The 13,590-nt window shown below is 38.8% G+C and overlaps 1 protein-coding gene across 12 annotated transcripts in view; it reads left to right on the top strand.

Moving 5' to 3' along the window:
* DHRS3 (dehydrogenase/reductase 3) overlaps positions 1–13,590 on the top strand; it is a 42,250-nt gene that overhangs the window by 2,989 nt on the left and 25,671 nt on the right. For 3 of the 12 annotated variants that reach the window (XM_075172538.1, XM_075172540.1, XM_075172539.1), the window contains 4 exons: positions 6,718–6,953; positions 7,622–7,755; positions 9,586–9,723; positions 11,174–11,658. In XM_075172538.1, coding sequence (XP_075028639.1) covers positions 11,464–11,658 — 195 coding nt within the window. In that variant the 5' untranslated portion in view covers positions 6,718–6,953; positions 7,622–7,755; positions 9,586–9,723; positions 11,174–11,463. The other 9 variants (XM_075172537.1, XM_075172544.1, XM_075172536.1 and 6 more) reach the window with 9 other exon arrangements.

The following is a 13,590-nucleotide window of genomic DNA, read 5'->3' as shown; positions in this document are numbered from 1 at the left end:
CACTCAAAAAATTACTATTCCTAGACATATGTGATCAGTGTTAGTAGGTGAAACATATTATGTAAGCCAGGTTCTAAAATGTCTATATGTGTAAGAAAAAGAGGATCCAGATCAGCATGCCAGCGTACCTTTTCTTGTGAAATAGGGTCTTTGAAAAGAAATTTGCTGGAACACCTAAATTCTGGCACAAACTGGCTTTTTATGTGGAAGATCATATGGGGACCTTTAAAAATAATTATGAAATCACGTACCAACTAGCAAAAAACGCTCAATTTGAGCTTCATGGACTTTAAGACTACATTAGACAGTCTTTCTGTCAGTCACTTTGAAGTGTTATGCTTTGCCAGCTGAAATAATTATCATCAAAGCTTTATATCACAGTGCAATATGCACAGTTAGTCTAAATGCAGATCTGTATGAATAGATTAAAACAAAAGCTAGGATGCGAGCTATTCTCTCATCTCTTCCATTTGGGATTGTTACCGATTTCTTTATGATAGAGTATGTGGATAGACGCAGCAGGAGTATCGTATGTATGACATCTGCACTGTAGAAGGTACACATTTAACTGTTGATGCAGCTTTTCTAAGACATATCACAAGTAACGTGGAAGAAAAGAGGAAAAGACTGTCCTGTATTGCAGAAAAAAGAGGTCTTTACTGCAACATGCAGTACAGACAGACACATCACTGGCACAAGAAGAGCAGCATTCATCAGAATGAGCAGGATATGTTCATTGCACATGTGCAACACACGAAGCATCATGCACTTTGTAAGAAACCTCTGAAGCCTTCACTATGAGGGCTACTTCTGTGAGTATAAATATAAATCTAGAAATTCACCAAAAGTACCAGCAGATGTCTAAAGGTTTTCAAAAGAAAATTAGGTATTGAATGGATTCAATGCATGGCAAATGGTGAAATGCATCTTTAAAACTACCCAGAAAAAGAAAGCTGAAATTTCTGGAACGTATTATCCATGAAGATAGAATATGTACTATTGCATAACAGCCATTTAAAAGCTGTAAAAGCAGGTGAAAAGAATAATCTGAAAGAATCTTTTCATCCTACCAAGTATAGAAACATAGAGAACTTAATAACATACAGTCATATTACTATATTATGGTCGTATTATTATATTAAGCTCTATATATATAGCTTAACATGAAAAGCAGTGTGAGGTACGTAAGGACAGCAGACTCTCCTTTCATGCCAGACAATGCAGAACGGTACATGGAGCCTAGGCCATTAGAGAACCAGAGACAATTACTGGATTTGGTGAATGCTGCTATGTAAGTTCAAGCAACGCACATAAGTCTTTAATAGACTATAGTGCCCCAAATCACCTTTCAGGATGTGGGCCTTAGTTATTACGTTCATTATGTACAACTAGGGGATTAGAGAATACCTTTACTTGAGATGAGCTCTGTACAAATGTTAATGAAACCACTCTGTGGTTTTCTTGCAGGCTTTCTTTTAACATGTTATATGCCAGACATGACAGGGCTTAGGCTGCTCTTATGTACTCCTGTTGCCTTCTTTGAAAGCTTTTTGGGTAAAAACTTTCTTTCTCTGATGGCAAAGCACACAGCACAGTGAGTCTGGCTTACAAGTACTTAAATAATACGTGATAACAGGTCTAGCTGAACCTGCTTTGGCCGGGAAGTTAGATTAGATGACCTCTGGAGGTGCCTTCCAACCTACATGATTCTATGACATTTAACTAAGACACGGTAATTCAGTCACTGCAGAAATAAGAACAGAATCACGGGTAAGAAAATTACTGCAGATATTTGGGAAATTACCTTAAATATATCAAAGTGCATTGAGATACAGAAGGTTTGGTTATTATTATTCATGTAAATTATATCCACAGCCCTCTTGTCATCCACAGGACCAATCATTTCATTATAGAAGGCAATCAAATTACAATTGCAGCATAAGAATGCATATCTCAGTATTTAAAAGAACTCGCCTCGTACTGGCTGCTTTTATATACAGTAGTAGAATACCAAATCAAACTTTGGCCTTTATCTTTAAATCTGTGTTACTGTGTCGTTCTCATTACACATAGTTGCAATATTTAGATGCATATCTTCATAGTTCTACTGAAGTTCTTCCTTTTCTGAGAATCGCAGAGCATGATAAACTCACCAGAATTTCCATCAGAGTATATATGCAATAAGCGGAGCTTTGATGGCTGGTCAACATCAGGAGGAATCTCTGCCTTGAAAGAATTATGATAAGTTGCAATTAAAACCAGTAATACAAAAGCAACTAGAATTCCTACTATTAAAGCAAGAGCATAAAAGGGTTCCATTTTTCTTTGGTGGGAATAATTTATTAGAGAACTGTTTGATACGTTTCTGTCAATATTTATATCCTCTAGACTGACTCCACAGAGAAGTAATTTGCATACCAAAATTCCTCCACCCTCCTCCTACAGATAAGGCTGCCAGATGCTAGAAGCATACAAACATCTGGCTATTACAACTTTATTGAGCATGGCAGAGTTAATACTTAGAAGATTCACATCCAGGAAATGTCATTATTTTGTATATTCCAAAATTGCAAATGAACTTTTTTTTTCCTTGTTTAATTGTATTCTGCTTTATGGGCCTGAAAAGCTCTGTGTGATTTTTTGCAAGTGTACTAGTTAGTGTAATGAAAGATACTACCTCTACTTAAGAACCCACGGAAGACTGGAAATGCTGAACTCCAGTCTCCATGTTCAGGAACTGTAATGGTTCTGCTCTTGGAATAGGTCTGGAGTATGAAGTATGATTCTAAGGCTTTTTTTCCCTGCTATATTGCTGAGGCAGACAACTTGCCAGAACAGTTAGAACAGACATTCTGAAGTACATTTTAGAGATTCATATAGAGCTGTCAGTTATTTGGAAGCTCCCTACCTGAGTGTACAGCAGGGGTTTCTGGGCTCACCAATGGTCCAGTGATATCGGAGGGAAACTTCCCCTTGACTTGGAGAATTTTGGCCCTAACCTTCTATTCTGATTCATACTAAAAAAAGGATTTTGATGTCTTTACAACTTCATAGTTTGCTATTTTTTGCCAAGGCAACTCTACATTATCCTTTGTTGTAATTCAGGCTGTGATTTGACCATATGGCTAGCTAAATGCTTGTACCAATAGAGGTGATGATAGTGAAGGAATGAGCGACCAGGTGCGACTCCATGTATTTCTGTCTACCATGTGACTGGACAAAACTTGTTTGGGTAAAAGTAAAAAGCGAACAAACATCAGATCAGCTTGACATAATCAGTACAACCTATGCTTATCCCCTGAACACTCTGAAATATTTCTTTATCCCCACTAATCTCCCAGATATTCCATTTTAAAACCCTTATAAAAGCTTGTAATCGAGGTCATAGAAGAGAAATACTCCTTTTTATGAGCCATAAGATTCTGCATTTGGCTAACAAACCTGTAGTGGTATTCCCTCAGAAAGTGGGATCTTGACTAAAAAAAGGTGAGTCCTTTCTAGCTTTTCTTATACCTTTAAAAGAAGCAGATGAAATATATCTGCTTAGAAAAATCCCATTTATGCAAAATATGCATTACAGGAAAGAGCGAGAAACTTTAATGTGAATTAGTCAATAGGGTAAACAAATATTTAGCTGTGTGGAATGAGAGTAAACAACAAGAGTCATAAGAGATCAAGGACTAGATGATAAAAGTGACCAGACTGGATTCTTGAGAGATCTAATCGTTAACTTCAGTGGAAGTCAGCAAGTACAACTAATTGAATTATGTGGTTTAAAATTAAAATAAATAAATAAAAAGGTGTTAAGAGTAAGAAAACAATGAAATCCATGTAAGTTATAACATGGAATTCTTGACTTAACTCAGCAGGCCTGGAACTTGTGATCATAGTAGGCATCTTTCCAATACCGACTCAAATTATTTGACTAAGCTGGGGAATAATTGATCTCTCCCATCACGGTGAGGTGCACGACGCTTAACTGAGCCCCTCCCAATTTCTTACTCCATCCAGACCTGTGGGGGTACACCAACTTGAATGTTTTTGTTTTTTGGTTTTTTTAAAATAACATAAATTAAAGCAAAATTTAGGGCTACTTTTATATTCTGGGAAGAAATATCTAGGTTGGGGTTTAATGAGTTTTACTAAGCTATCCCAGAATTAATAGGTTTTAAGTTCTAGATGTCCCCATATAAACATACTTTTAAATATGACAAGTGAAAGTTTAAAGACTTTTCTTCTTTATTAATTTTTAATTCTCTTTGTGGTGGATTTAAACACGCCACTGATATTATCATCTGAGGAGATCGTGGAATATCCAGATTTCCCCTCATAAAAGCTGGATGTCAAAATACGAATTACCTTCTGCCAAATCACTTAGGAGCTCCCAATATACATGTTTTTTTTTCCCATTATATCAAGACTTTCAGACTAGCAACGAAGCATCTAATGAGAGATTGGAGGGGAGGTAGGAGTCCTATGAAGAGGCATTCTTGGACTTTGGAGTTGGTTTAGGGGATTTTTTTTTTTTTAATCAAATAGTGTTGGACAAAGTTTAATTGGAGGGCAGCGATGAGTGTTCTGAAAAAGCATCTCTGTTAATTATTTTACAGGCCAGCTTCTAGGAAACATCTGGATTTATGCATGCTACTGTTATAACAGGTCTTTGTTCCTCCAAAGAATCAGCCGATCCTCACTGCCCTGTGCCATTGTGCATATCAGGAAAGATAAAATTACTTTTGAAAAGGCAGCAGTCCTCACAAATGAGTTAAAGGATCCGTTGGCCTTTGGAAGCCCTGTGTTGTTTATCCCATGTATCATTTGCTCCAATGTCCTCCTCCAGAACTGCTCTTCCCTTAAAAAGATTAGTGATACCAATTTGTAGGAGTAATGGCAGTGATTCAGCAAGAATGAGCAAATTGACTTTCTGCTAGCAGTGAGTAAAGTTCTAGGAATATCCAGATAAATTATTAAAAATCCAAACCTTATCCTTGCTTAGACCATCATCAAAAATGCTGTGGGTTCTGTTTGAATGAAGAACCCAGCATCCCTCTGTGCCTTCTCTTAGCTCAACTGAATCTCTCTAGATATCTTATTTTACCATCATCAATTTATAATGTGATCTTATTCCCCCCACATCAATTCATACACCTAAAGCTGATCCATCCTAGCCTTCCAACCAAAAAGGTTTGCCTTTGACAACAGCGTTCTCTTCCTAACATTCCTCCTCTTTTTGGCTTCCTTTCTAGAATTGTCAAGTTTGAAGAAGCTTATGACAGTTAGAGGACTTGAATTATTTCACCTCCATATGTACTAGTGAACCACTAGCTCTGAAAAGAAATTATAGCTGCATGTAATTAATTTTTTTTCAAAGACGACGTTAGAAAGGATTCAGGGAACATTTTAGCTAGAGATTTTTTCCTAAGCTAGTTTACAAACTTCCAGGGCAAACTTATTACCGGCATTAGCCTACTGTTCCGTTTTTGTCAAAATCCATATCATGTTGGTTTAATAGGATTTCAGTTCAGACTCTTGAAACAATAAGCTTCTCTAATTTTGAGGCCCTTATGGACTTAATTCTTCTGCCTCCCTAGTTCCTTGTGTGTCTTAGAAGTTCTGTCAGGACTGAGGAATTAGTCAGGAGGAATGGTAAATATTGACTGGCGTAAAAGTGAGGTAAATGTACTAAAGAGAACATAAGGCGAGTCAATCAGTTTAACAAAATGTAGTCACTCCATTCCTGTTTACAGGTGGTTATTTTTTCTCTGCTCTCTCCTGCAATATGAAGAAGCAGGCTAACAGATTGAGACAGATTTGGCTTCTAATTAAAGATAGGTGAGAAAAAAGAAGGGCAGTTAGTACAAATGACAAAATCTAGCATGTACTAAAATGACTAAGCAATTGAAATTCTTGATGTTGCATCCCTTTGTCTGAATTCCAGGTAGCACCTACATGCACTTTGAAAACACTGTACTTCTGCTTATAAGGCAATTATTTTTACATATTTTACATATTGAATCTAGAAAGGGATGTCATCTAGAATTTAAAATGACTCAGTAAGACATTTGTTGTATCTTTATTCATGATACTGATTTGTTGTGAGACCCTGGGAAAGCAGTAAGACATCCAAATGTAGCTTTTTGCACAAGGCTGGACACAGACTGTTTTCTGTCGAGGCTGGAAGTTAAACAGAAACCTGGTCCCTTTGAGCTTAGTCCATGGCAAAACTCCACTTACAAGGCAACAGTGTCAGACTCTTAATACTTAATAGCATATAGAAGGACAGTGTGAAATCATAGAACCACTGGGACACATTTCAAATGGAAAATGTGAACTCAAGGGAAGAATGAAATCAAGAAGCTCTTGATTTATCCAAATCTGACAGCAGTACTTCATGTAACAAAAACCAGATCAGCTTGGCAAAAGGTTTTCCTTTTTTAAAGGAGGTTTAGTTTTAGTCTGAGATCGTGATAGATTGTCCATGGTCAAGAACGCTGCACTGATGTAAAAAACTGGTATTACTTGACACCCTAGTAACACAGACTTTCCATTTCATAACAGTGCTGTTCTGTGTTCCCAGTTTTTTCACATCTGCTTACCAATGTAGTGTATATATTTGGGTGGGGTTTTTTAAGTTGAAAACACAGAATTGTTAGCCTAAATGACTTTCAGACATGCCTTGAGCATGCTTTTAATTTCCATCTCCTTTCCTTTCGAAAGTTCTTGCAGTTTAGCAACTTCATTTGTACGGACTTCCAAGTTTGCTAGGAACTTGGCTGCAAAGGCTCTATGAACAAATTTAGAGTTCTGCCAACATATATAGGAGCAACATCAAGGTCTAAGCATTCAGAGACTCTACCTGAGCTTCTTCATAGATCCGTATAACATTGTTCTGCAAAAATGGACCTTTGTTATGCAAGTGATGTGTAACAGGAGCGTATCAACCTGTTCTGGAGGTAAAAGTTGCTTTTTCACTGCTGTTTATTTCTTCAAGACAGGGCAAGTAAGAAAAAGTAGGTTTTTATGACGCTCATTGAGCATATGAGTAAATCTACACTAACTACAATCCAAAAGCTGGGTTTCAGTTACTATAGGCCTTCCTAACCTACCTTTGTATTAGCTAGCATAAATATGAACAACAGGTTTAGTTTTAAGCTGGACTATTACAGTTAGGCACTATTGTAGTTAAATATTCAGAAAGCATAAACACATCTTTTTAGCTACGGTCTCAGGAATGGGTCATTCAGGGATGATCTAAATTTAAACCTATTAATTCAGAATAGATTTGTAAAACTGATTAAAGCCATCTTCCTTTACACTTCTGTTAAGAAGTACAAACCCAAAAATTTAAACAGACAAGCAGAAGCCAAAACTGAATGAGTTACCACTGAGATGTATTACATGACTACCTTCCTGCTCTTGTTGCAAACTGGAATAAAACATAGTTTAAAGTGCCATGAAAATGGCTTAAACCAAGTTTTGAGTTTTTTGCAATTTATGCTTTGTTGTGAGTGTCTGTATAGGAAACAAATAGTTCAGTACTGTGCAACTATCCAAAATGCAAAATTAATTCTGCAGCTAAGTGATAGCATTAGCAACTGATGCAATTTTACAAAATTAACAGGCCTGCTTACTGAATGCTCCAGTGCACTGGTTAAGGACTTCTGAGTAGAAACATGGAAGGGATTCACTTTGGGACAACTTTTAACTTACAATTAGGAACAACTATGTGACAGATCCTTGTTACCATCAATAAAGGTATGTACTAAGTGTCTGTTTGCACCTATAGAGTTTTACTGAAAGCAATTTGGATAATCAAACCTACGTGAAGGTGTAGTTTAGGAGGTTTCACTAAGAGAGATTAACTTTTTGAACAAAAGCACATGTTGGTTTTTATAAAGGTGACAGTTTGGAAAAAGACCTCTTGCCGAAAAAGAGTGCAATGCTTATTATACAACAATCAGATTAAATCCCAGAATACTACTTTTTTGCCACTTTTCAGAGTGGAACTGCAATTAAAAGGGACAAACCTCAGCTGTTCTCAGTTCTACATAGTACCTGTAGAATTTACAGCTATTTTACTTTTGGGTTAAATTAGGTGAATTTTAAAATAACTTGCCTATATTTTTTACCATATTTATTACAGGCAAGATGCAGTAACTTCAGTTTTACTACAAGTCTGCTTTTGCTTCTTGCTTTTGTACATTTGTACAATGTAGTAACTACTTTTTTACTGCTTCAAGGTAAATTTAAATAAAGCAAAGAAGTAAAATAGTTCATACTTTCACTAAATTTGAAGAGCAGGTTAGGAAAATTTTAAATGTCTGGAACTGTCTTTTTACTCCCACTCCAAATTTGGTAGCAACTTTGCACATAAATCAATAAACCAAAATTATAACAAATGAAAAAAACCACTTCTAATGCATTTTAGAATATTATTCAAGCTGGAAACAGATACATGAAATATTCACAAGATTATTCCATTCCCCCTGCCTTCAAAGGACCTACAAATGTTTTAAGTTAATAATTAATTTTGGTTTTCATCTGAACATTGCTGACTTTTCTATTTTAAATGTGTCTGTGGTGATATTGCTGACTTTTCTATTTCAAATGTGTCTGCGGTGATTTATGCATAAAGACTGAACTCAGGAATCAAAAAATCAAATTTATTTTGATGAACTTCATATCCTTTCATTTTTAACACTGCTCCTTATTTCCATACCAGAAAGTTGTTATATTTGTTACCAGTCCAGACACTGAGTCATTCTTGTTTAAACCAGACACTAGGCTCTCTGTGTAATTTCTCTCTCCCCTTCAGAGTTTTTGGACTGAGAGGAAAATTGTAATGCCAGGTGCCTCCCCTAGCTCCATTTCTAAAGGTATTACTATAAAAACACACAGAGGTGCTAAATGCTGCCAAGTGGCAATGGAAATTCTCTGAGCTCTGGTTATTTCAGATGCAGCTAAGTTAGGGAATACCACCTGACTCTGACAATATCTACAGACTTACAGTTTCTGGTTAGAATGCTTCATCTTCTTCTTTCCAAAAACCTCTCTCCTGACACTTTATGGTGATGCAGTGATAGTCATATGGCTTACTTCATATGAGGTAACCTGGCATTGAAAGGTAGGAACTCTGCAAGTTTCTGTCCAAATTTTATTTTCTTTTTTTCCCAAAAACTTTTGTGGAACTTTTAACAGAGCTGAAATTCAAGGATTTATATATTGTTCATATTTTTTGTTAAAAAAAAATGTGTGATGCAGGTTTTGAATGTTGGATGGCACCAGTTGCTTTTCTTTTTGCAAACAAATAACCTCTGAACACTCTGTTACCATATGGACACTTTGAACAACGCCTGTTTTAAAAAATATCTGTTTGATTCCAAAGCACAAAATTGAATTTATTTTCAAAGGGTTTCAGCTTCCTAACTCACTTCTATTGGTTGTGTAATATAACTTGGCTACCTATATATAGATGCTTAAACTCATACACTTTCATTGCAGTGGTGCTTTATTAACTATAGATGTAAAGAAGTTTGAGGTCTTTCAAATTTGTCATTTTTCAGTAATTCTAGTTTTTACCACTAGATGGCTTCCCAGGATAGTGGATATAGATCCAGACCTCCTGAATTAACATGTGGGATTGGATTCATTTTGGCACATTCTTAATGGTATATACAGTCATAAAAACGAAGTTCTTTCCAGCTCAACTGTGAAGACAGCAGTGTGAGTTTGACATCCTTGAGCATCTTTGGACATCCTCAATGCTTTGCATATTAGGTTACTTCTGATTGCTGCCACAACTACTAGCATGAACAGTCTCACTTCAAATGTGCAGTTAGAGCCTCCTCAGAAATGCTTAGTTGGTATAACTGATTACATAACTTACCTGCCTAATGCTTAACAGTGCAAACAACCAAGTTGGGGCACCTAGTTTAAAGTGCTGTGGAGACCTTCTTGTGTTGCAGCTACGCCCTCATAACGGGACAGAAAAGTCTTGGAAAAGGAGAGAAAAAAACCACAACACCCTTTGTTGTGAGAAAGTGAGTCTCCCTCCTTCGTTCAGAGCCTGCCTTTTTTATTGCCCTGCTACTAAATCACCAGTTTTCAGCAATGCAAGCATCTTCCAGCTTGGAAAATCCATGAGTTGTCATGTTGTTCATAAAAACGTTGGTCCAAGGTAATAGATTTTGATGATTATCAGCCGAGGCTGGATTCAGCCTGGCAGTCTAGGGCTGAAAGAAGTTTCCCCTTCCACACCAGCTTATCTTGAGCAAGCAGTTCTCTGCCAGAGCTCCGTGAGGCAGAGATGGCTCCCTTGAACTCAGCCTTAACCCTGACTGTTCCTGGAACTGCTTTTTCCTGGGCTCAAGTCAGACCACAGCACCTTCTTTCTGGTGTGGGTACGTTAGGGAGGAGGCAGGGGTTGCCTGGCTCGGTTACAGTGTACTTCAGTTACAGCTGCAAGCCCAACGTGGCATGCAGCAAGCCCCGACTTGCACGCTGGAGCTCAGAAGCGAGCGTACGCCTCAGCCTGCCTGCATGTGTGAGTTTATGTGCAGTGGCTCCAAGATAGCTCTGGGGGAGGGGAGAGCAAAGCCAGCCACTCACAGAAACAGTAGTGAAATCTCCCCAACACTTTAACTGTCAATCAGGCTTAATGGGGTATAAAAACTCCCCAGCGCCGCGGCTGTGATAGGCAGAGAGAGCAATAGGGAGAAATGAGTGAGAGCCAGAGCTGAAATACTGTACGGCATAATTCCTGCTCTGTGATCACAGATACTCCAAGTGAAAAAAACAGGAGAGGGGGCAGAGAGAGGCGGTTATCCACTCAACCTTTGCAACCGGCTCAGGACAGAACGTCTATAGATATTTATAGATATTAAAACAAAAACAACAACCTTACCCTGAATAGAGCCTTTCTTAAAAAGAAGGTCCTGGCAATTCTGTCTTATTTAAGCAATTTCCTGAGTCTAAGAATAGAAATGAGCTGCCTGGAAGGCACTGCAGGCTGAAATTTGGAGACATAGGCTGCTTTCTTTTATTTTTCCAAGTATAAAAACCTTCCATTTGGATATTGGATTTTTTTGTCGGTCTTTGAAGCAGAGGGATGTATGGTTGCTTTTAATTTTACTTTTTTCTCTCTCTCTTTTAATTAAAAAAAACTGTCTTCCAGTTAAAAAGCAAGGAAACCGTTCTACCTGCATGTGACAATCCCAGAGGACACCGATCAAGAAACAGGGGAGTGACTTGGTCTTCTGCACTATTTCTACCCCAATTTTTTTTAGGGGGAGAGAAGGATTTTTCCAGTCCAAGAATCTCTTGCCCCCAAGTTTTGGAAGGGGGTTGAAGACTTGTCACCCATCTAGGGGTGCATGAAGGGTATTGGTTTTCTTTCTCTGTTAACTTGGTTTTGTGAAGGGTTGGAAGAGAATTTTGCCTTCCTGACTTGCCTGGAACAAGAGGATGATTTGGAAGTGGCTGGGCGCTTTGCTGCTTTTCCCCGTGCAGATGGTTTATTTGGTGGTGAAAGCTGCCGTGTGCATGGTGCTGCCGCCCAAGCTCCGAGACCTGTCCGGGGAGAACGTGCTCATCACCGGAGGGGGCAGAGGCATCGGCCGCCATCTGGCCAGGGAGTTTGCGAAACGAGGAGCCAGAAAGGTGAGCATCGGCATGAAGGGGAGGGGGGGAGGAAGCTCCCACCTGCTGCTCTGTTGGGGAGTCCTCTGACTCGGAGACTTAAAAGCCTTTTCCCTCAGCTCCAGGTGGGATTGCTGGGATCACTTTGAAAAGGCGAGAGAGGAGAAGGGGCACTAATTTTGCAAAACCCTGGCGTGCTGAGCCATTATGCTGACTTACATTTCAGAAGTTGCCCACTCCTCCTTCCCTGCAGCCTGTCTCTCCCCATCTCACCTAAGAAAATGTGAAGGTGAGAAAGGGGCCCCCTTGTGAATTCTCCTCTGCTGACAAAGGAGAGGTTTTTGCTCCAGCCTAGGTTTCCTGAGGCAGGGAGAGGAGAGCTATGTGATTCCCAGGCGTGAAGCTAGTGCTCACTTGCATTTCTGTTTACTAGGCTGCTTCCTGGCAGTCCTGGTTTGCTGGGACTGTGTACAAACAGAGAGGGGGGCAGCTGACTGCCGGCTCCAGCCTTTCAGGCTGAGCACATCTTTAGCTCTCCTTAGGCACAGCCAGGCTGCCGCTGCCACGCGTGTCACCCCAGAGGAGAGGGGCGTGACTTAGAAAGGGGCAAATGGTGGGTGCAGGAGGGCTCTGGCTCTCGTCCTAATAGTGTGCAGTCTCTCGGGAAAGTGGGGAGAAGAGTTCAGTTTCACCCCGATGGTTTTCCATTTGAGAAATGAATTTCTTGTGCTTTCTGAAGTCCCTTGTATTTTGCTTTTTGCCAGCCCAGAGCTGTTCAAAGCTAAGATGAATGAGACCCCAGCAAGGAAGAAAAGCACATGAGTAGGAGCTGTGAGACTGTTTGCATGTTTCCTTTAGGAAAGAGGGAGAGAGGCTGAGAGACTGGTCTGTCTGCACAACAGCCTAGAAATGCCAGTGTAGCTGGTGTGTCCATTCTCTAGCTCAGGAACTGGTGGTTTACCTTGAAACTTTGTGTTTTCATAAGTACAGGTGTCTCCATATGTGTGAATCAATCAGGAACACAAAAACCACACACACCCTGAAACGAAGCTTGAGATTTAAAGTTCCATCTCCCCCTTTATGGGTAATGAAAGGGAGGAATTGTGAAATTAGACAGCTGCATAAATACTTCTCCGTGTGAGAAAGGATGAATGAGAGTAAACAGAGAATAAAGAAGAAGAAAAATACAGAATGAGAGGATATTTAAAGAAAAATTTGCATTTAGTTTGGGATAGTGTTTTGTCACTTCCTTACACATGCACTACAATTTTCTATGTGTGGTATAAAGCTATTCTGGCATACAACTTTGAGGTGTAAAATATGTCAGCATTGAACTTTGATGTTTGTATATGCTTGTGTTTAAACACCATGTTGAGATTTACAAATTCTTGGAGACAGAGCAAACAAGTTGACTGACCTTTGGACCCAAGCAGTTTGCTGAAAGTGTATTTATATTATCTGTTAGAACACCATGCTTCATTATTTATTTATTTAGTCCGGCTGGTTGCTATGCTAAGCTCTGGTATTAAAGTACCACCATTTCTACAGCTAATTCAAGAGCTGCTTAGCTGCAGTTCAGCTAGAAGCTGAACAATGGCAGTCAGCCCTAATGAACCAAGTGACATGGGCCAAAAGGAGAGGGAGCTATTTAAGATATAGAGCTGAGGATGAAATTACTGTAAACAGATATAGACTGTAGTTCATTTGTATGTCTTATCTATAAAATCTCTACATATCTTAGAAGGAAAGAATAAATGAGCATAATTGTTGGGCACCTTTGTACTTCTCTCATATGTTGTGAAATGCTGTGTGGTTGCTAGTTATTGTTTAGAACATTGGAGGATTTTGCCTCATGGTTTTTTTTCATGTCTGTCATCAAGGTGTTTCAGTTTTTGCTTTTACTGAATTTGAATTAGATTCTCCTTTCAGTTATATCACGGCTATCCAATAAGT

Source organism: Calonectris borealis, chromosome 23 (genome assembly GCF_964195595.1).
Source record: "Calonectris borealis chromosome 23, bCalBor7.hap1.2, whole genome shotgun sequence".
Taxonomy (NCBI): domain Eukaryota; kingdom Metazoa; phylum Chordata; class Aves; order Procellariiformes; family Procellariidae; genus Calonectris; species Calonectris borealis.
Note: the sequence above shows the minus strand (reverse complement) of the source record. Positions and strands in the feature narration are given on the sequence as shown.